Raw genomic sequence first — 22,961 nt, 5'->3', positions numbered from 1 at the left:
ACACTGAGGTCTTCAAATTAATGGTGATGCAAGCTTCAAATACACCTTCGGTGTCTTTAAAAGCAGAACTAACATTTGCTAAAAGGTAGTGGTGGCTTGTTAGGCCAAGCACAGCTGGGAGAACATCAGATTTCTGTGGAATCTGATTGGTTTTGACTTCTAAATAATAAAAAATTGAGACGAATCTGATTCTTCAGGCCTTTAGCAATTATACATTAGCATATGTGAAGCAGTTGTTAATCAGTAGATTAGGTGTCTGGCTGTTTATAAGCTCAGTCACAAGAACTGAAATGAAGAAAACGCGTAAGTGCTAATTAGGAACGTGCACACGTTGTAACACTTGGGAGTCTGCTGCTTCCCATTTTCTGTGTCATCTTTAGTCATGGCCTTGTGTCAGATGTGGCACTTTTAATCTAAATAACGTGACATTCCACATCTGTTTTCCATGGGAGTGACAAGAAAAGGAACAAGGTAACAGATCAGTGTGTACTCGTGTGAGCACATCAAGCTGAGCTGCATGGGTTGAGCCAGACTTTACTGCCCCCAGATGTTTGCCCTCCTCTCTCCCTCTTTCCCCTGCCATTGGAAGCAGCTGCGACAGACACATGACCCCCTCTCTATCACGACAACCACTACCAGCAGAAAGCAGGTCATGGTGTGGAGTGCATTCATGCTCCATCATCCCTGCCAGAGATGGGGCAGCTTCTGCCGAGAGAAAAACTGTTGCCTTTTTTTAAGACACAATTGCCTATTAGATGCTCAGAAGTTGCCATCGTGTCTCTGCCTCCCTGCTTGATTTGCTTTGGCTGTAACACAAATTTTGATTCTAGTAGATTGTTTCAGCTATTACTTGCATTCAGTCTCAAAGCCAACCTCATTTCTTTAATTCTTTCTTCAGCATAAAAAAGAGATAAGGAATTGTGGGAAAAACAAGTAAGAGGGAGAGAGTGATCAGAATGAAGCAGTAATTAATATTCTGATCAGTAGAAATGTTAATGGGTTTTTATATGGAAGTACATAAATACAAAAGCTGGTCTTGTTGTTTGGATAACTTTTTAAAACACTCCACACTTCTGAGAAATTACTCAGCTTGACTGATCTGAAGACAAATGTGATATTGCAGTAGAGACTCTCGTTGAACTTTTGCTAGTCATTCTACAAAGAATTAATCACATTTACAACCTTCCTCTAAATAACCAACTTCGAGACTAACCATGTAGCAGCAGATGAATTTTTAAAAGAAGTTGCGTAAGTTAAAGTTGTTTGTTTTAGCAAAAAATGGATTTTCATGGGTCCATATGCCCTTAGGAGGTTTAGTTTTGTATTGTTCTGTTCCATCTCTATCATATTACAAACTAGGGATGAGGGTGGTTTCCTTTCTCCTGAGATATAAGCGTTCTACTTTTGGTTACCAGCAGAGTTCCAGAGTCCAGGAATTAATATTCCATAAAAACAGACCTGGTAAAAATACCTAGAAAGTTATTTTGAAATATGTGTTCGTGTACCAAATGGTATGTTACAAATCTGTGGATGTTTGAGTTGCTGGTGAAAAAACTAACATCCTCCAAGATATTGGGAAAGTAATAAAGAAATGCACATTTTTACTGAGATATCACCTTCCTTGGAAATAACACAACCTGAGCATGCAGATTTCAGACTTGAAGCTGGAGGTTTAGGAGAAGTAGGTTGCTTTTTTTGAACTATGGTGACATTTTTCAAAAGCATTTTTTAACTCTCAGCTACTACTGTTGAATCCAGCTCCAGAAAAGACAAACCAAACTATAAAAACAAAAATCCCAAGGGCCTCCTCTGGCTTCTGTTAATTGTCTGTGGGAGATTTGATTTCAATAGCGCAACTGGATCTGGGTTTGGTTTCCAGCTGCTTGTTCAACGCCAGCTTTCCCTGGAGCTTCTCCCCAGTAAGCAGGGCACATCAGTGTGCCAGCAAGCAAGGCTGGAGGTCCAATGCCCCCAGGACTGTGGTATCAACATGCATTGCTACTGCAGCCCCAGCTTGCAGGGAGGGCTGCATGTTAGATACTGAGCAGTTCCTCGGTAATAACCTGCGAGCAAGCAGGCAGGAGTCCCTCTGGCCCTTAAGAGCCCCTCCTTGCCTGCCACAGCACCAGGGTCTTTAGCCTGGAGAGAAGGAGATTAGAGGATTAATTTTTTCTATCTTCTGAATATGCTTCTATAGCATTGAGGCTATTTCTACACTTCAGTTCAGTATGTTTTGTTTGTCCTTATAGCACCCATCTATGATTTACCTAGCTAAACCCTACCCCCTCTCAGCTCCATCTTTGCATCACTCTTGTCTTGAACAGATTCATACGAGCCTTACTGAGGGAAGAATAAAGCCATTTGCTTCTTGCAAAACAGTGCTGATTAAATAAGACAGAAAAAAAATTACCTGTACACAGATTTAATAACACTAATATCAGGCACACACAAAACACCTTAAAAATAATGAACAAACATAACCCAGTAGAAGCTCTGCAACATTTCTCAGGCACATAATATGACTGCATTGTGAAAAAAGGCACAGAAGCATTTTGATCTTATTTTGGGTTAATTGTTTTTGCAATTCCTGTTCCTAGAGTGAGAATTTGGGCTAGTTTGCCATCCTAAACTCCACTATGTATGCATGCTTGTGTCCTCCCTCTCTGTGCTCTAATGCAATAGGACTTCTCAAAATGGTCGCACATCCCTTTCTTTAAGCTGCCTTACTTTTTTCATGCTTGTTGCATGCAGGTGGACTCAGTTACATCATTTATTCTCCACTTTTACCAGCTAAAGCTTGAGCTCATTCCTCATTAAGGGGTTAATTGCATCTTTTTCAGAGTTCCCGTCTGGCAACAGCAGTCCTGGTTGTCTGAAGTGGTGTATGCAGGCATGTGCAAGAGCTGATCAGCATGCACTGTGGTGGATCACTGCTTCCAGCCAAATTTAGGGCAGATAGGAAGGGTTTCTCAGAGTTAGAACCAAATTTTCAAGAGAAGTATTAAGTAGCTGGCAATAAATTTTTATGGACTTTATTGAACTGATGCAACTGCTTTCTGTCATTGCAATTATGTTAGTGGGAAATCCAAGCCATGCTTAAATGGGACACACATCTTGTGAATCCTCTGGGGCTGAAGTGCAGGGCTTTATTGTGCAAGGGTGATGGGATTCACACTGTACCTCCTCCTACAGGCCAGCGAGAAGCAGGTTCACTTCATCGTGTGGCGACAGACCAGGCAGCAGACCCCCGACATCTTGCAGGAGACAGGTTGGAGTTACAGCAGTGGCAGCCCTCAGCACTGTCCTGCCAAGAGAAACAACCCTGGCAAGGTGAGGGCATGAGCACTTGTTTGGTTTCTCTGCTGTCCATGCGACAGGGGACTGGGAGGGCAGCTGGTATGTTAGCGTCTTGGGCTGCTATCTCTGGTTTCTGTCACCAGAGGAAGCATGTCTTATTTTGCAATGGAAACGTAAAATCTGTACTCCTCATTATTTACACATTGTTTGTGCCCTGACTGTGTCTGGAGTAAGGAGGGAAGGAGAAGGCAAAGAGCAGTGGTGGGGCAGGGGGCTGATGTGCACACAGCATCCTGGCCATGGGTGCAGACCCTGTCGGTGGTGTGAGCCAGCACAGGGCAATGCGCTCCAACAGAAGTGAGAGACTTATCTGAAGTTTCTCCATCTGGAGTAAACTCTTCAGGCAAAAAGCTTTCATACACTGGCCTGAGAGATTCGTACAAGCTGCTTGAAAATTATGGTAGTTATTAGTCTGTTGATCATTTCTTGAAATACCTATGCTCTGACCCAGCTGGCGGTTCAGCAGCAGATGGCTGCTGCGGTCTCCATGGCCACTGTGAGCATGCTGCCTTTCTGTGGAGCTTTGGATCCAAAATGTGTTGGTTCTGCTCTGGCAACACCCGACGCTTGCACAGGATGGGGGCTGTGAGGGCTGGCAATATGCAGCATGGCCAGACCTGACCCAGGGTCACCCAGCACAGAGCAACCATCTCACCCACATACGGCTCTGGTTACCAAACTGTCCCTCCAGCTGCTCCTCTGTGCCCAGTTACATCGTCTGTTTAGTGTATTTAGACTTGCAATATGCTCTCTGCATAAGGCAGAGAGACTCTCATGGTCAAATATATGAGGTTTTAAAGCAGAAATCAATGCAGCAAGAGCTTTGAAAATACGTTTTTCTGAGTTTACTCAATGTTATTCTTTATACTATAGACTGAAGAAGGTACATCCTTGCAGGAGCTGAATTTGTTTGTTTCAGTAAATTCAAAGTCAGGTGCCTGGCTAATTTACGCTAATCGCTCTGATTGTCATCACTTATGCAAACCCTTGTGAGCTGGTCCCCTGACCACCCATGCCAGGAGTGCATCAAGGAGGTGGATAGGCAGGGCTGGTTTAAATCCATCCTGCCTGATGGGCAGCCAGATGTGTCCTTAAAGGGGCCTTTGAACTGAACCAGCTGTCAGATGGGGTGCACAGCTGTCAGCCAGGAGACAAGCCTAGCTCTGCATTTTACAAATGCTTAAAGATACCCATTTTTTTGCAGTTTTTCTTTTTTTTTAAACAACATTATTCAGTGTTTTTATGTGTAAAAAAATATACTAGTGTCTATCTATTTTTAGTTTTTGGTTTCTACAAAGTCACAATCACAACCCTTGTTAGGTGCAACTGCATCAGCAGGAGTTAAACCAGAGAACAAAGTCAATGCTTGATAGCTACTACCTAGTAGCATATAGTACCCAACTAATCATGCATCTGCAAGGCATTACTTCCTAATGAAGTAATGATTTCCTTAGGGAGATATGTGTAGGACAGCAATTAGCTTGTGTTGCTACTGTAGGATTTCTAGTGAAGCTCTGAGCACCTGCTAGCTCTACCATGTTGATCTGATTAATTGATACCACATGGGATTATTTGGGAACGTGTCTTGTCTTCCATAAACTGCCCTAGATCCTCATTTTCTCTTCTTGTGCAGAGAGGTGTTAGATGGGAATTCTTGGCTAATCCAACATTATTTTGGGTAGCTGTGAGATTGAAGGACCAATGTTGACCTTGCAACAGTCCTTTAAAGACTAATGAATTGCCTTTTGTTGGATATGTCATGGCTTTTAGGGAGATTTCCAGTTTGCCACAAGAGATGGGTGCTACATAAGCACATGAGTTGATGTGCTGCAGTGGGCTTCTGTCCAGTACCACCATTTAGGCACTTTCCAGGGAAGATGATGGCCAAGAAAAGAAAATTCTGAACTGTTCCTAGCTCACTTTAGCTTTGTGTGTGTGCAGTGAAGGGCTTATATTGGAGAAAATGCTCTGGCAATAGATCAGGAGATCAGTACAGCTGGTGGACACAATGAGCTTCAGGCGCTGTGGGCTTTTGGTTTGATACAATCGTTACTGGAGTGTTATTTGCCCTTTTATAGGATATGAGTGTGTCAGTTCGAATTTCTAATGCTTTTTTCTGAAGGTTTAACTGAACATCATTTGCAATTCAAGATCTTTAAACTCTAGGCTTTGGCAGACTTGAAATGTTTGTTTTTAAATAGACATCATTGCAACAGTAATGCTTGCAAGCCTGGGGCCTGTACAGTGTCCTAACACAGTGCACGATCCTGCTCAAAACCAAGGCAATGCCTGTTGGCTGGACTTTACTGCCAAGGGAGTTTCCTATGTGCATGTGGTTTGATGAATGTGCTACCTGCTGCCATCAGTGGGATTGCTTTATTATGTACAATTGATAGAGAGAATGCTAACTGACTTGAATTCTGATTAATTTTAAGGCATTTTTTGCCCCCTGAGCTTACTATAGCAAGTGATATTAGCAGGTCAGGAATGCTTTCTTTGAGGGAAGCAGCTCTTGCTGTAGAGCATGCATGTAAATGTGGACTGCTCTCAAGCCTTGGCTGTATTCAGCACCAAAAATAAACTGTAGCTTCCAGCAACCATCTTGCTCTTACAATGGCTCAGGAATCACTTTTGGCCAAGCTGTTGTCCTCATGACAGCCTGCCTCCATCTGGAAAGTGAGAGGAGGCGGCTCTCTTTCAGGCCAATGCCGATGGCAATCAGCCATGCAGCCAACAAGGCGCTGGAGAACAAGGAGGACAGTCTGTAGTGACCACGTCCTTCCCTGGCGGCAGCGATGCCGGGTGTATGGTGTGCCGGGCGATTGGTCCTGCACTGGCTCTCACTGAGCTGTTTTCCTGTGTACAGAGATAGGGGAGGCACAGCTCAAAATGTTCTGGTGGCTGCCTGGATTCAGAAAAGAGAAGATGTCAGAAACACTTTCTTGTGCAGCCGAGGTTGTTAAGCCAGGCTGTAATGCATAAACAGGACAGATTTGATTTCTTTGAAGTCAGTGGGAGCTTTGCCATTAATTAAATAGCACTTGTTTTTAATTGGAACTGTTTTCTTACTCCTTTCTAACAAGTTGTCTAGTACCTAAAAGAAATATTTCACTCTGTTGCTTGAGCAGGCAATGTTTTCTGACCGTATGAGCAGGTTAACCTTCAGGTGAAGTACATTTTCCAAACAGACACAGCTACATCTTTTGCCTGCAAGACACGTGTCATGGCTTTGATGTTGTGATAATCTGCTGTAAATATTTATTTTCCAGTAAATATACAGAAAAGAAAAAAATTAAAAAGAAGAGGAGATGAACTGTTATGTTTTTCTTCTTCTGACCTCTGAGGTCACTTGAGAATGACAATTGTTTAGAAGAGAATGTATTGAAATGCAGTCACTGATAAACATTGCCTTTTGACTGGTTTACTCATTATCAGTTGTACCTCCAAGAAAGCTCTATGTGTGTTTACTAAAAAAGGCTTTACTTTCCTTTCATCACTGCCTTCGACTCAGCCAAGTCACCCCAATTCCTTTCTATCTGCAACCATGTAAAAAATGACATGTGGAAGAGTAGCTTCAAAGGAAATCTAGTCCTACATGGTTGAGCCTACAAGTACCAGTACTTTTATGATTCTTCATTGAAGTGTAACAGGACAATTTGTTACCAAGCACTGCTTTAAAATCAGCTTCTCTCTGTGCAGATTCCTCAAAAATAGAACATTAGCCAGTTTATCAGCTAATGTTTCTGGTGCCTGAGACGTGATGGACACTGCATAAGTAACAAGGATTGCTCTGAACACTTGGAGCTGCAAGTCTAATTCCAATTTCACATTTTGCTACAAAATTTCAGACTGCATTTTGTGAAAATTAGTAATTCCCCCATCTCGCGTGCTTCAGGAAGTGGCCTTTACCTGGTGGAAAGTCATTCCTTCCCAGGGTAAAAAGGACAACATTTTTGCACAAACATGGATGAAACATTAAGTTCAGTTTGCACAAAGATAGAACTACTACGTTTAAAACATTTACACCTCAAAGACAAAGGTGAGGGTTAAAATTATCTGGACAAGAACATTTATATTTTTTTTTAAAGGGAATGTTGTAAAACCTTCAGAAATTTTTAGGTTCATTTGCAATCCATAAGCCAAATTACTTTGACACAGTGCTTGTGTTTTGCGTGGATCAGATACCATATATCCAAACAGCTATATCAGTTTGGTTCTTGTCCCAGTGACTAAGAGAAGACCTTTTCCACTAAGCTCTCTGCTTTTTCATTCCTGGAGCTCTGTGGCAGCCATTGTTCTTCTGCTCAAGCATCTAGAGATCCTTTGCTAAGCTGCTAAAAGTTTCTGGGTTTTGTGGTCAATGTTGCATCACTGAAATACTGATTTGGAGTGAGTTCCACTAAACATACCTTTAAAAAACCCACAAAACAAAGATATAGCCCACCCTACTCCCATAAAAACATCTTGGCACTGTCTTCCTTCATCCATCGTTGTCACTATGGGAGCAGCCATGGTCTCAGCTGCTTCATTTTCTGTGTTGCCGGTCTAGGAATCGAGATGGAATGTCTTTGTGGAATCTTGAATTTCTAAGAAGAGGTTAATGTGGCTTTAAATTAGTTTTATAGATTGTTTTTGCATAGTATAAATGTGAGGTCACACTTGTGAATGAGAAGTTTTGGGGTTTTTTAATATACATTTCTAATGTATTTAGCAGCATGCTATTATATCTACATATAAGCCTGGAATGGATGGTGCTATTCCTGCAAGAGGGGCTGGGATCTTCAGGAGCTGATGCCAGGAAATATGAAATATGTCAGCTTATGAAATACTTAAGGAAATCAAAGCATTTAAATCCACATTTTATGGAGAAGCATCCTTGTGTCTCAAACTCTTCTGTAAGAGCTGGATGCATTGTAAACGTGTCATTGGGTTCAGAGATTTTGTTGGAGTTTGTGTTGCCTCTCCATCCTGAGGCCACCTGTGAGTTTGTTTCACCCTTGCTCATACACTAGTTATTGCATGACCAGTGGTGTGTATGTAACTTTTCCTGTTCAGGGGGAGGAATAAGGGGGTGACTGTCCTCAGACAGTAGAGGTGGCTGTCCCCAAAAGACCTTTTAAGCACAAGCACTAGGAAGAACACCTTGGAAGTTGCTGGTTCTTTATAAATGTCCTCTTTTCCTGAACAGAAATACATATTTTTCAAGTGTATTCCCACCAGTAACTTATACAGAAACACAGAAATCTGGAAGAGCAATGAAGTGTCTTCTGTCCCCATGAGTTTTATTCCTTTAACTCGGGTGGACCATTTCTCATTAACTGTACAGATGACATTCAGACTGCAAGCAGCAAGATAAGAACCGTGACTTGATAGTCAAAGATATGAGGATCACTAGTGATGTTAATAACAAGAACATATATATTTTTTAAATCAGATTCCTTATTTACATTTCAAAGACCTGCTTCTATTAGTTCAACACTAAAACACTTCTGATTTTGGTGGGAGCAGTGCCTGATTTTAACTATTAAAGCACAGATTATCTTGGCGGTAGCTCTGACTCCGCAGATGCCTAATCCCTGGAGAGAGTCAGGCCTGCCATCTGGCCAGGCATGGCAGGCGGCTGTGAAGTGCTTTGGTATTCCCTCAACGATTATTCATTTCAGTAGAAAATGCCTAAGCTGTCAGGGAGGTCTCCATGCCCACTGTGTTTGTTGTTGCTGTTTTCTCCGTCACAGAGTGCTCTTCACGCTGTCACCTGTCACGAGAAGGTGGTGGCTGTCCGGAAAGATCACACAGAATCTCTGGGAATGACTGTAGCAGGCGGAGCATCTAACCGAGAATGGGATTTGCCTATCTATGTGATAAGTGTTGAACCTGGAGGAGTTATCAGCAGAGACAACAGGATAAAAACAGGTAAAAAGGGGGGGGGGGGGGGGTTAAAGCCTGCTTTAGTTCAAAGGCTTCCTTTGAAAAACAGAGGGATAGTAAAAGAGCATCACAAGCTGACAGCTTCAGCCATCCCATAGATTTTGGAATGTGTCAGATTAGAGAGCCTTAAGTCAGCTACCAGAAAACACATAATATGCAGCAGAAACCATCTCTATGAAGTGGGATGCAGGCACATTCTGGTAGGAAAAAAAATAGTTTTTCACAGGAAAATGAGCTTGCATCACCATCTCCTAACTACCGAAATCCTCATTGTGCAACCTTTATGGGTTTTTAATGTAAATTTTTGTACTTGTTTGTCATATCGTTCATGACTTTGAAAGAAATTTAAAGGAGCAGAATTCCCATCATATATGAAGCAATGTTAGTGCCTTGTGGTTCAATATCATGTCTGGAAACACTGGCTCTTGATGTAACAGAGTGATAAAATTAATTGCTTCTCCCACTCTGCATGAATAAGCCTTTAGAGTAAGATGAGGAGCCTATTTTATCAGTGGGTTTTGTGGGAATAGGTAGGCAGTAGAGGAATAGTGAAAATCTCAGTTTTTCAGGATGTTGCATTCCAAGAGCCAAGTACCTCGGTACCCTGCATCCAGCAACCACACAGCTCCCCCATGCTCCTCTTCAGCCTAGTCACTGCCCAGAAGCTGGAGGGAAATCCTGGGTGCAAGGGAAGCGAAGGCACCCAAAAGTGGGGCAGAATAGCTGCATTCCAGCTGAGCCCAACGAGCCTTGGGTTGCAGCGCCTGGCACTGGCACACGTGGGAACCTCCCCTTTGTGGGAGCTATGGCTGCTCATCAAAACTCGTGTAAGAACATGACAACAGGAGCAAACCAGCAGGTTTCCCCTTTCCTCCTGCTGGGAAATGACTGCCTCTCAGTGGGATACATTTCCCAAAAAATATTCATCGTGAGGCAGCATGGAAAATTCAGCCTAGTTAATTTGATAAAATTAGAAACAAATGAATACGTGATGTTATGATAGCACCATAAGCCTCCATGGTTTAGAGCAGCCCTTAGGCTGTTTTCTGTCTCAGTGGGACAGACCACAAGAAGAGGTTAACATTCATGTCGCACTGCCTGGACTGCCAGCAAACACAGCCCCTGCCTGGAGGAGCACGCAGGTGAAGCGCAGAGAGCACGCAGGGAAGCCCTGGCATTGGAGCGTGCCGTGGAGTGTAGGGGAGCATTTGGCACTGTGGTCACTTGCATGACTTTAGTGATGTCTTTATTGTTCTCCCTGTAGTTATTGAGGTCATCTTTGCATTTTTCTCTGAAGCCACTGTGCCTACATTGTAAATAAGGCATACAGAAAGATGTTTTGGCTTGCAGCCATTCAAAGAGGCATTAACATTAAAATAATAATACATTATTCTGCAAAGCAAACTTTATGAGGAGCCAGCTGGAGCGGCAGTCCTCAGCTTAGGGAGAGCTGGGAGAAAACCACCTTCGAGCTTTTAGGTTTCAAGCTCAGGGTGAGTACAGAAGTTGTTAGCTGTAAGTGGGCTTCAGAGACCTGGACTAGCATCAGGTGTCTGTACCAAAGCTTGTTGGTACAGCAGGATCCAGCTGTGCTGTTCAGCTCTGGATACAGGATGTAACGCGACAAGAAACCAGGACCAAAGCCTCCATCCAGCCAGGCAGTGCTCCTGTGTGCGGGGATCTGGCCCCTTCCATCACGCCTGTGGCATGTTTATTAGCATATGCTTCACATCCATGTTAAATGATAGGATTAACAAACAGCCTCATCAGGCAACAATTTCTTGCCTGTGGCTTTGACTGGCTTGTTCATGGGGGTGGGGAGGGGATCCTGGAGACACTTGCAGGGTCTTTTATCATCTGTTTTATCGGTCTCAGGTGACATCCTCCTGAATGTGAATGGGATTGACCTGACGGGGGTCAGCCGGAGCGAGGCTGTTGCCCTACTGAAAAACACCAACTCATCAGTGGTGCTCAAAGCCCTGGAGATGAGAGCATGTGAAGCCCAGGAGGAGCGGGGCCGCCTGCCACCCCCTGAGGCCACACAGACCTCCGAGAGCAGCGAGTGGTCACCTTCCTGGGTTATGTGGCTGGAGCTGCCACGGTAAGTCCTCAGATTGCATCCTCTTGCTGAAGGGGAGTGGGAGGAAAGATTTGTATTTTTTGGCAATTCTTTCTTTTGGCTTGATTCATTGCACTGACATCTTAATTAAATCCAGACTCTGTCGCAGACTTGACTCTAAATACCTCCCTTTTGTAAACGGGTATGTGTACATGGAAAAATAGACACGCAGATCCCCTTGCAAGGGAGGAAAGGATCCTGAATTGTTCCAGTCTTGAAAACATATCTGGCACTTAGGGAGTGAAAGGAAAAGCTTGCAGGGATGCAGGAGCTTGCTGAACTGGGGTCTAGGCTCGAGCACCCTGAAGAAGGCAGAGCTGCCCCTCCTGCAGCTCTCAAGCTGCACAGCCCTTCTCCTTAGCCAAATCCAGCTGAATTGTTTGACTTTGCCCAGATGTTGCAAAGTGCATGCAGTTGGCCAGTATCTCTGAATCACCTCTTTTAACCCCACCCCCGACTGAAAGAAGTACATTTGTCATACACAGGAAGCAGCTGTGTTGTCATAATAAAAGCCACATCGCATGTCGTTCTCTCAAACACACTCAGTGTGCAGGGTGTATAGCTGCAGCTTCAGTGGCATTTTGTAAAGTATTAAATAGGGATATGTTATGAATCTCTGAATACATGAAACTGGCATCACACAGCGGAAACTGGTATTCAATTTTAAGGAATGAAGAATTTAGCTTACAAGTTACTTTTGCCCATACTCCTAACCCTGGCAGCAGTTCAGAGTGTCTGTTTTATGGGAGAGCATGAAAAGATGGTCTGCAGAACAGGTGAGCTTTTGCTCGAGGCACAGTTTAAGGACTCCTCTTCATTTCCCAGTCTCAAATAGCAGGTTAGATGCTTTCCCTCCTTCTGGCTTGAGCTGTTTTGAGCTCACTGACCTTGCAGCAAGGTCTGCTGGGAGGGCCTGATGTGTATCGGGACTTCATCTGAGGCTAATGACTGTGTAAATGTGCTGAAGCACTGCAAGAGCAAAAAGCAGGCTGTGTGTCTGTCACCCACAGATGAAAGTTCCTGCTCTAGTGGAGAGGACTATGTCCTTTGAAAGAAAAGAAGTAAATGGATGGCCCCTAACTTGCTATTCCAGACAATGGTGAACTTTTCTCACCCAGTCTTACTGCAGACAGGCAGAAACAGGGAGGTCCTCATTCCTGCTTGCTTCTTCTGCACCCCTTAGCTTCACCAGCAGCATTGTGAAGGTGCTGGATCATGGATAATGCTCCAAGCAGAGAGACAGCAAGCAGACTAGAGGTGTTACAGGTGCTGCAATCTGCAATGTTGAGTCTTGCCTTCAATCACCGTGCCATGTCAGATGGACTGAAACAATTGCACTCTGCCTACACCTGCTGTAACCCCACCTTTGCTGTGCTGTATAGAAAACCTGAGCTGACTGGTCATCGTCTCCTACCCAAAGTTGCCTGAAGTCCCCATTTCCTCAGCAAGGTGATGGAGATGAAGGACAAAGCTCCACAGTACTGAAGGCTTGCACTCAGTGTTCACGTCAGCCAGTTCCACTTTGCAGTTTGGGGAGAAAAGATGCTTTTCCCATTTTAAAAGCTGTCTCTAAGCTCACTCTATTCCCCCTCCTCTGAAGGTTGTGTGTATGAAGTATTCCCACCCCTTTGGTCTCAAGAAAAATCAGCCCCAGTGTTAGCAAGGCTGAAGACAGGAGTTCATTGTAACTCTATCCCCAGCTGCAATGCCGTGCATAGAGCACAGCACCGCCCTTCTCTGCCAAAGAAAAGTAGGGGGATTGGTATGCTGAGTTGGTATGCTGCTCTGAACATCAGACTAAGACAGGGACCAACACTGATTAGACGTGACAATAACAAAAGTGCACTGTATCCTTATTAGTAGCTGTTTGGTTGAGTAGGGGTGCACGAGGATGGGGTTTGGGTTTGCTCATTAGGTATTATCAGACTCTTCAGTCTTCCCTAGCAGGAGTGCGCTTACACTCTTACTCTTGTACTGATTCTCCAGGGCCCACATCAGACATCTGGAAGCCCTTCAACAAGTTCTCTCACTAGGATGTGTATCACATTAACTCATTTTGCTCCAGGCTGAGCATTTAACCTTTCCTTATCTGGCTTTCAGTTTGCTGTTGGCAAGGATCCCATCCCTCTAGATCTTGAGGTATTGCTAGCAGTCTCACAATGTTTTTGAAGCTGTTAGAGAAAATTACTCTCTATACAAATAGATGTCTGAAATGTCCATCTTGGCAAAGGTGCCTGATGTGGAACTATGGGGCAAGATGGTGGAGATTCACTTACCTTAATTAAAACCATTTACCAGAGGGGCTGCTCCAACATACATGAATCTAAGAACGTTTGGTACAGCTGATAGAAAATTAGAAATGTCAAAATCATGATTATACAAGATCATGGAAGGTACTTGGGAAGATGGGCAGGACAGGGCACACCTACATAAGAAAAACTGAACAAATAGAAAAGGCAGTAAAACTGGTAGTCCAGGAATAGTTACGATTAAAAGAGGCGGCTGCATGGTGGATTCTTTAAATTCTGTTGAGAAGGGAAAGATGTGGCTCTAGACAAGCCATGGCAGTGCAGTGTGAGCATCTGTTCACAGCAAACAAGGTGGGGAGTGCAGAAGCAGCCTGACGTCATGACTTAGAGTGGGATGCTCAGGTAACTGAGGAGAGAGGAGAGTCTTTCCTTCTGTGTTCCAAAAACACTGATGAAGTAGAAAACAGGCTAACATTAATATTAGTTACATGATTAAATGTACCTTCCTCATTTTTGAGGCTGGTATGCTGTAAATGCCTAATTCTCCATACTAGCACAGAACTTGCCCCTTTCCCAGGGACTGCATACGTGTTATAGACATGGGCGCAAACAAGAGACACAAATATTGAGAGTCGGGCAATTATACCATTCTTCTGGATCGAGTTGGTAGCAGCAGAACCAGACAGGTTATCTGACTCCTTGCATTAAAGCTCAAAGCCTTGGAAAAAACATCTTGCATAATTTAACATTTGTGGATCTCACTTAAATTTCGTCTCTTTCCTTGTGAGATCTTAAAATTGGCTTTGGTCACTTGTATATGACTTGATAATACATAAACAACCCCTCTGTTCTTTCTGTAGTACAATCCAATATGTGGTGATTATAAAATAGATGCACATGTGCATCTGACGTCTGTCAAAACTTGGCCTGCATACGAGCGAAGGGGCTGCGGGCTCGGCGTCAGGAGGAAACAGTGATGCAGGACCTCAAGCATTCCCGCTCGAAGGCTTATTTCAGGGTAGCTAATTTAATTGTTTGTTGTTGAGGAAGACAGGTCTCCTTTATTGTTGGAGGGAAATGTTGTGAAGCATGCACAAAAGAAATAATGTGGAGCAGCTGGTGAAAAGTGTTTCCCCAGCCCTGTGGTGTTTCTTCTGTTCTTGCTTGTTTTTCTGGTCTCCTTTCTTTGCTCTCCTCACATTTCCTTCCCCCTGCTAGCACTTAAAAATACTTTATAGATCATCCTGTCATAACATTTACAAACATTAGCACTTCATATGAGTGCTTTTCTTCATCTGCAAAGTGAGATGAGAAAGACAGGAGGTGGCCAAAGTCATTCTGCAAACCAGGGGTAGAACTGACCATAAAACATGGAATTAGGACAGAAACTCCCCAAAATTAACTGCATCCAGGCTGCAGGGCTCTGATGGGAGCAATTCTCAAATATTATGCTGCTCCACTGCCCCTTGTCTACCTGTAACAGGGTGGGGGAGGAAGTCATGCTTTGATACCTCTTATTGCTGAAGTCCTCCTGAAGTTGGCCTGGTTTTCATTCCCAGAGCATAAGGCTACTCAGGCTTCGTGAAAAGCAGCAGAGAATTGTGCATTTAACTACTTGAAAACAGGCACTTTTAAATTCCTTGTGCATCAGTAACTGATGCAAGGTTGTAGTATTTCTTATGATAGTACCCTGTGTCTAGACACCGTTTATCCTCAAATATTGAATCAGGCAAGTTCACACATAAATTACTCCTTGTCCTCAGCTTTTGGAGTATTTACAGATAGAGGCAGAAGACTGCAAGCTGCTCTCTTCCAAGGAGGAAGATGATTCTCCTTGGACCAGTTGCAGTTTAGTGAGTTACGGCAGTTTAACTGGGTCAAAACACTCAGACTGGGACTTTCGTTGCAGCAGAGAAGTAATCTACTCAAACACTAAGCACCTTTGGATGTATTTGCAAGTACTTGATTTCATTTTCTCTCTGTGGCACTTTCTAGCTTGTCTTTATTACTCCACAGCTGTTAAACAGACCCAAATGAACTAACTCCCTTTGGGTTGCTCTTTGCTCAGGCAGAGCAAGCATCTCTGCTTAGGCACTAAAATGTTCAGAGCAAGCAGTACCCGTGTTCTATGTAGCTCAGCTTTGCGCATCCTGCCTCCCAGCACCTTTTTCACATTTCTGACAGCACTAATGCATAGCTGATGGATGGGTGCTGCACTGCCATGTTTATCCCATAGGACAGAGATAAGGATACATCAATTTAAAGGTGTAAACAGCACCTAGCCACTGTCACGAGTCAGCTATGGCCAGTGTGATGGGTTGGATCTGGCCTGCACCAAGCACCCACACAGCTCAACGTCCCCAGCAGGACAAGAGAACATAGGAAGAACAAGAGCAAGAAAACTCGTGGATCAAAGTAAAGACAGGGAAACCACTCACCCATTACTGTTGTGGGCAAAACAGACTTAGCTTGGGGAATTTAACTTAAAACATTTAATTACCAATTTGAGTCTTGGGAACCAAAGATGATAAACATGTAAACACTTTGGGGAAACCCCTTTCCTCCCCTTTTCCTGTACTCACTCAGCTTCACTCTAGCACCTCTCCTCCCCCCTTCCTGGTCTCCACTGCCTTGTCAGAGCATGTTACACCCTGTCCCTTTGGTGAGGCAAAAGGCAGTGCAGGGGGTTGGAGTCGGGACAGAGTAGTTGCTCTCTGCCACTCCTTGCTTCCCATGTGTTTGCTCTGGCAGTGAGAACAATCCTAATATGCTGTGTCTGTTTTACTTAAATTTCGCATACGCTTTGACTGCAAATAAGTATTTATGCTTTCTGGACTGATGGAGACCATGTAACTGATAACCTTTCAGGCTGTATGTACAGAATGCATGTGAGCCTTGTTTGTCTTCACTGCATTTTCTTCTTGTGTCTTCACCTGCTCAGCTATTTCTTTTCTATGGTGTTAGGATTTAGCTGATCACCTTTCAATTTCAGCAATGTCCTCCTTAAGGCAGTGAGCATAGCACCAGGCAGCAGAGACCCCTGCCCCCCAAAATCAACACCAGGTAATAGCACTAATGGCTGAATCCTGGCCTCGCTTGGTCATGACCTTGATAAGTACCATCAAACATAGAAGGTTTAAGTGATTTTGCACATTGAAGAAGTCCACAGATGGTGAAGTAATAATGCCTGGCTGCTGAGGAAAGGAGCAAATGTCACCTGTTTCTTACATTAGCAGCCAGTGAATTCTTGTGCAAATACTATATACCTACCATCCTGGCAGCAGGTGAATATTTGTAGGTCCTGGGGGACTAATCTAGTATTATTACAAAATCCTGCTGTGAAACACAGCAAAAGCATTATTTGACAAATAAAATTTTAAAAAAGCTAGACATACTGGTCTTTAAGATAAAGTTATTTATCCTTCTACAGAAATGTCAGCTGTTTCTTATAAATCTAAACAGTCTCTGAATAGAGCTTGTAACAGTTGCTTGCTGTAGACCAGCCTAGAATTTCAGATTTGGAACAGCAAAAGAACTTTCAGGCTCTTCAGTCATTCCTGGGTACGCCGCTAAAGATGAGTGGATTAAGTACCAAGGAAAGAAATTTCTGTTGCTCTGTTAACTAATGAAATTAATTTTTTTCCTGCTTGGTTTAAAAAAAAAAAAAAAGAAAGAAACAAAGCAGGCATTGAAATTAAGGTACTTAGAGCAATAGGCAAAGTCTAATCTAGCAATTCTTGCTTTCCCCTATTCCTTGTTTCAGCTAAGCTTTGACTCAGCATAACTTACAGTATCATAAAATACATTCAAGACAAATGGAGGGAGAAGCAGATTTCGGCTCTTTTACTATAAAATCTTGTGAAAATCATGGTAGTGAGGACAAGATATCTTCTTGAAGCAGTCTCAGTATTCCAAAGCACTGACTGACATAGATAGGCTTCTCTCATCTTCCATGCTGCAACTTACCATGTTACTTGACAAGAAAAGCTCAGGACACCTTATTCCACCGACACTCTTCTCTGTCAGATCTGTGATTTTTCTAATTCTGGCTCCTTTCATTGCCCTTGAAATTATTTAGCTTTGATATGCACCACAGTAATAAATGCCTGATCACATTTGACACAGTTAATCGCATACAGGCTCTTCTCTAGAAGATAAACCAAGTCACTGGACTGTACAAGGTAAGTGAAATACAGTTTCTGGAATGATGGTTTACAAATATTAAATGTGGTCTCAGTTAAGTGTTTTTCTCCATCACTTTCAATTGCAACTAGATAATTTACATAAATTCTTACCCTATGAAACAACTTATTTAATATTTTAACCCCAAGATTACCTAGTAATTTTACTTTCAGGATAACTGGTTGTGGAAGGCAACACTACAAAACCAGAAGGGAAGTGTAGGTTTCTAATACAGTGGAAACTTGGTGCTATTTTGCATCTTCAAAACACTCTACAGATGTATGAAAAGGCAGATTCATCATTAACGATTCATCAGAATCTAAAGTTAACTGCAAGACATTTAATTAGACTGGTTTGTTTCAGGTATTTGTACAGCTGCAAAGAAATCGTATTACGAAGAAATACATCTGGAAGTCTTGGCTTCAGCATCGTAGGAGGTTATGAAGAACATACTGGGAACAAACCATTCTTTATCAAATCCATTGTTGGGGGAACACCAGCATATAATGATGGCAGAATTAGGTAATGATAACTATGTAATGAAAGGTAGCATTTAAGTAAGTCTTTCATCTAGTTCATTTGTAGTTTTTTAAAACAAGCTTTCATGAAGACAGGGAGCAGGGGAAAAGGACTCATTGGTACAGAACTAACTGTCAGTTCTGGAAACAGGACATAAGTGCCCTGAACGTTAATAGATTTTCCTTCATAGTAGAATGTTTTCAGATGTCTAGCAATCACTAGTATATGAATAAGTATAAAGGTAAGTCAGTTTGATCTCTGGGGTAAGAGAAAGCAAGCCAGCGCAGAGCATTCCCACATCCCCAGCTCAAAAAATCCCTAACCAACCAACCATCTTCCTTGCAAACACCAATACAATTTAGGAAAGTAAATGCAGAATTATGGAGCAAACTTAAATCGACTAAGTCTTAAAACACAGTTTGTTCAGGACACGGATCGTTCCCACCTGAAAGAACTGTAACCTATTTTCTTTCATATACGTCTAATTAATTACAAAGTTATAAGGAAAAAAAAAAGGCAAGCGAAGTATTTTCACCTACTTTATTCCCTTATTCATGAGCAGTAGTTAGCCAAAGTAGTAATAGTAATACTCATTTCTACCCCTTCCTCCCAGCTTATGGATATGCTTTTGCATTTGCAAACGTTTAAGGTAAGAATTCACTTTGTTTAATTGTTCTCTCACATTTGTCTTTGGTTTTTCAGATGTGGTGACATCCTCCTTGCTGTCAATGGCAGGAACACATCAGGAATGATGCATGCCTGCTTGGCAAGGATGCTCAAAGAACTGAAAGGAAAAATTACTCTCACAATTGTCTCCTGGCCTGGCACTTTTTTATAAAACAAGTCTTTATGGAGAGTATGACAAGTAATTTAACACAGAAAAAGAAAAGGAACATCAGTCTTTGCTTTTTTGGGGGGTCAAGTATGTGTTTATAGAGAAAAGGTTTGTGAAATGTCAACCTGCATGTCAAGAAAAGTCAAGTTTAGGCAAAGCAGGGACACCTATCAGAAAATCACTTCAGAGTGATTTAAGCTACAGACATAAGTCTTTCCTTCCCTGTGTTCTTCAGGTTTTTTTTTTGGTTTTATATATATATTTAATGCATTATAATAATAATGAAATTTAAGGAGTGGTAGCTCCTGTTCCTCCACTTTATTTTGATTTACAAAAAAATCCTTGAATAACTGATGGAAAAATTTCTTGCAATTTTTCTAGTTGCAAAAATGAGGTGAAGGTTTTTATCCAACACATTATTAGCACTTTGATTATGTGTACCTTTTCATGGTCAGCATGAAGCTGGTATTTTCAAGACTTTCAAGTACTGTTTGCTAGTCTGTAAAACTGTGAATTTCTAAAACAATTAAAAATAACTGTAACTGTGTACTTGTACAGACGTTATTTTCAACCAAAACCAAACAACATAATTTCCCTGGTATGTTTTAATTAATACTATTAAATCTAAGATTTCTATATAGACTTATTGTTTTTTAAGGAAGTACACTGCACCCTGCTAATACCATCAAGTAAAGTCTTCTAAAGAGCACCCTGACAGGGCAGTACAATTTTTGCGGGCCTGCCATGCCAATCACACGATACTGTTCTGGATGGAGTAAATCTGAAAGTGACGATAGTTTTATATTTTTCTTAAAATAGTTCTTTGCCTTTCTCTGTAAATTACCCATGATCCAAAGTCTTATTTTCTCCTCACAAGCTAGCAATGGGAAGAGTATACGTTTGTAATCTTTATCATGTTAAGGACAGCTGCTCCGCTAGAACAAAGACTAAAATGAACTTTCTCTTGAGCCACTGAAAAGCAGCAGGGATGATTATCCAGCTTAATTCACCCACACAAACCGGACATAATTACCAAGTGTATGATCACAACACTCAGTGTTCCATCGGACTAAGAACAATCAGCACCTTTCCCGGTTTCCCTGATTTTTTTTGTTTCACCTTAGTACAAGGTTCTTGAAGAGTCTGCAATTCCTGCCTGTCCCTGTAGTAAAGGATGACCTTTTCAAATATGAATTCCAAAAGCTATACTGAACCCACACTGTTCCAGATGTTGGTATATAATAAAGTGAATGCACACTGTTTCTGAAGTCAGTAAAAGAATGACCTTCCCAGGGCTTATGAATAAAGGAGACAATTCAATACCGAGACTTTAAGCCCTAGATATACTGTAAGAGCATAAGCCTCTAGCTGTAAGATGTTTTCTCACTGTTTCTTAAAAGACAAAGCCAGTCCAGGAATCTTAACATGAAAAATTCGTTCTTTTATTTTCAAAAAAACCAAAGTAACCTTTGATTTCAAACTAACAGAACAAGATTAAGAGCAAATTATTTTAATACCCAGAAAAATAACAAGATTTATAGTAATCTATTTCTGGCACTAATATATATGCAAGTAGGCAAAAATCACACAAGCCTATTCCACAGGGGCAGCTTCAGTGTTTTCTTGTTCAGGAGCAGGTTCTCCACTGGCTTCTTTTCCTTCTTTGCTTCTTTTGGATTTTTTGTGTTTGTGCCTTCTGTGGCTGTCCCCTTCTTCACTGTCGTGACGACGTCTGCTGTTACTAAATAAAGAGAGAGAAAATATACCTCAAACAATTGCATGACACTTAAGGTTAATTACAGAGTACCAAAAAAAAAGACTTTGCATTTGTATTTGAAAACTGGCACCTGCTCCTGTTCTGATCCATATGCATTTGGATGTCAGCGCCAAACTGAATTTTTCATGGAATGGTACATACATCCACCCATCTTGTACTTTTTGCTGAGAAATTGGAAAGATTTTTCACATTTGTAAGCCATATTCTAATAGCAATACTTTTCATGTCATGTCCCTATTGGCATCCCTTAATGGTTTAACATTCTTATTGACCCCATTACCTGGACTTAATTTCTAACTTTAAAAGGATCAAGCCAAACAATTTCTATCAAGTGAATGAGGATTATTTTACTTACTAAGAATCTTTGTTGAGTTAATGCTGCTGAATGTCAGCTTCACTCCATCTCTTTCTGACCCACAGTTTTTACCCTTCTTTCCCCAAATTCGTAATTTCTGCTCAGTAGCTAAGACTGTCACACACATCACTCAATATGAAGTTACCCAGGGCCAACATTGCTTTTTGTCTGTCCACATTTTATATGGCAGACATGTTCCAAGTAGTACATTTAAATGTTTACAGTCTTTCCACAAAACTCCAGTTTGTTTGGGGTTCTTTTAAAAGTTTATATTTTTAAACTGGTCAAGTCTTTCGTATCATATTAAAAAAAAAAAAAAGAAAAATCAAACCTTCGAGACGACTTGTGTCTAGTCTCTTCTTTCTCTCTGTGTCTCCTGTCTCTGTGTCGGTCTTCTTTCTCTCTACTTGTTCTATGGCGGTCATAGCTTCTTTCTGCATAGTCTCTGTATCTGTATCGTTCTTCATCACTGATTAAAAAACAAGATATTTTCAGAACAGTAACACCAAGCAGTATACATATTAAAAAAAGAAATTCTTACACACTTTTGAGATAAATGACAGAAAAATCTCAATGTTGCTTTGGTTTCTAAATGAGATCCACAACATATGCTAAAAAGACATTAAGGCTCTTCACCTTACAACACTAGACTTCTGTGGTTAACACAATTTTGCAAGGGGATTGTCCAATAAAAATGGAAGGAAAAAAAGAATACAGCAGTGCCACATTAAGTTTATACAGGAGTTATCAAGCAGTTAGCCTAAACCAGTATCTAGCTGCAAATGAAATACAATCCTACATAAACTTTAGTAATGTTTTCAGATCAGTGTGTGTAATGCTCAACACTTCTCAGCACACTTTTTGACTACTATACTATTTGGGTAAATTACATTAAATACAGTTGATCTATTTCCTCACATCAGCTTCAAGAAAGGAAAAGCTAGGTACAAAGAGACCAACAGTAAAATATACTCAACGTTTTGGATTGCTTTTAAATTTAATTTCTCTCCTGTGCCAATGCTGTCTCTGCTTTCACTCCTCTCTTGGATTACCATGAGTGCTGCTCTGCCACAATGCTGGTAAAAACCCCTAAATATTACAGGCTGAACAGGAATTTAAAGGCTTTACTTAAGAACATATTTTCATATTTTAACTTGATGAAAAGGGCAATTCTAAGAGTTCAGTGAAATTTTAATAAAAGACAAGAGCAGTATCTATAGTTAGCCAATACCACTCAAATGCTACCTTAGCATAGCTTAAAAAGGCATGCTCATTTTATAATTTCTCTACCAAGAAAATCCTACCCAGATATAGTGTCCAGTATCATTTAACAATGAGACTTCGACAAAATGAACTTACTGTAACTATTTATATATCACATGAACTCTTCATAATCATAGTTTGGAAGATCCCTACCAAATCCTAAAGAAAGGTACAGTGTGACCAGGCTTTCTGTGGCAGTAATTAAAACAGGTAACAGTTTAGATACTATTAAGCTGACAAAAGCCAAGTGTTTCATGCTTTCCATCTTTGACATTTACTATAGTAAGACAGTCTCTTCCTGAGGTTCCTGACAGCAGCAGAACAGATCAGACAGATCACACAAGGAAAACAGCTCAAGCCTAAAGAGATTTCTCATG

General features: G+C 41.6%; 2 protein-coding genes across 12 annotated transcripts in view; one reads left to right on the top strand and one right to left on the bottom strand.

The window, feature by feature from the left end:
- Positions 1 to 19,736, top strand: part of LNX1 (ligand of numb-protein X 1) — a 73,154-nt gene extending 53,418 nt beyond the window's left edge. For all 5 annotated transcript variants that reach the window (XM_074822545.1, XM_074822544.1, XM_074822546.1 and 2 more), the window contains 5 exons: positions 3,193 to 3,330; positions 9,093 to 9,270; positions 11,161 to 11,386; positions 18,199 to 18,357; positions 19,057 to 19,736. In XM_074822545.1, coding sequence (XP_074678646.1) covers positions 3,193 to 3,330; positions 9,093 to 9,270; positions 11,161 to 11,386; positions 18,199 to 18,357; positions 19,057 to 19,192 — 837 coding nt within the window. In that variant the 3' untranslated portion in view covers positions 19,193 to 19,736. The remainder of the gene's footprint in view (positions 1 to 3,192; positions 3,331 to 9,092; positions 9,271 to 11,160; positions 11,387 to 18,198; positions 18,358 to 19,056) is intronic.
- An 873-nt stretch (positions 19,737 to 20,609) lies between these two features.
- The window catches only part of FIP1L1 (factor interacting with PAPOLA and CPSF1), a 44,644-nt gene continuing 42,292 nt past the window's right edge, over positions 20,610 to 22,961 (bottom strand). For 6 of the 7 annotated variants that reach the window (XM_074822550.1, XM_074822551.1, XM_074822556.1 and 3 more), the window contains 2 exons: positions 21,653 to 21,790; positions 20,610 to 20,930 (listed from right to left, as the gene is read on the bottom strand). In XM_074822550.1, the coding sequence (XP_074678651.1) occupies positions 20,783 to 20,930; positions 21,653 to 21,790 (286 nt within the window). In that variant the 3' untranslated portion in view covers positions 20,610 to 20,782. Of the gene's footprint in view, positions 20,931 to 21,036; positions 21,131 to 21,652; positions 21,791 to 22,961 lie in introns of those variants that run through there. The other variant, XM_074822554.1, reaches the window with a different exon arrangement.

Source organism: Strix aluco, chromosome 4, assembly GCF_031877795.1.
Source record: "Strix aluco isolate bStrAlu1 chromosome 4, bStrAlu1.hap1, whole genome shotgun sequence".
NCBI lineage: Eukaryota > Metazoa > Chordata > Aves > Strigiformes > Strigidae > Strix > Strix aluco.
Note: the sequence above shows the minus strand (reverse complement) of the source record. Positions and strands in the feature narration are given on the sequence as shown.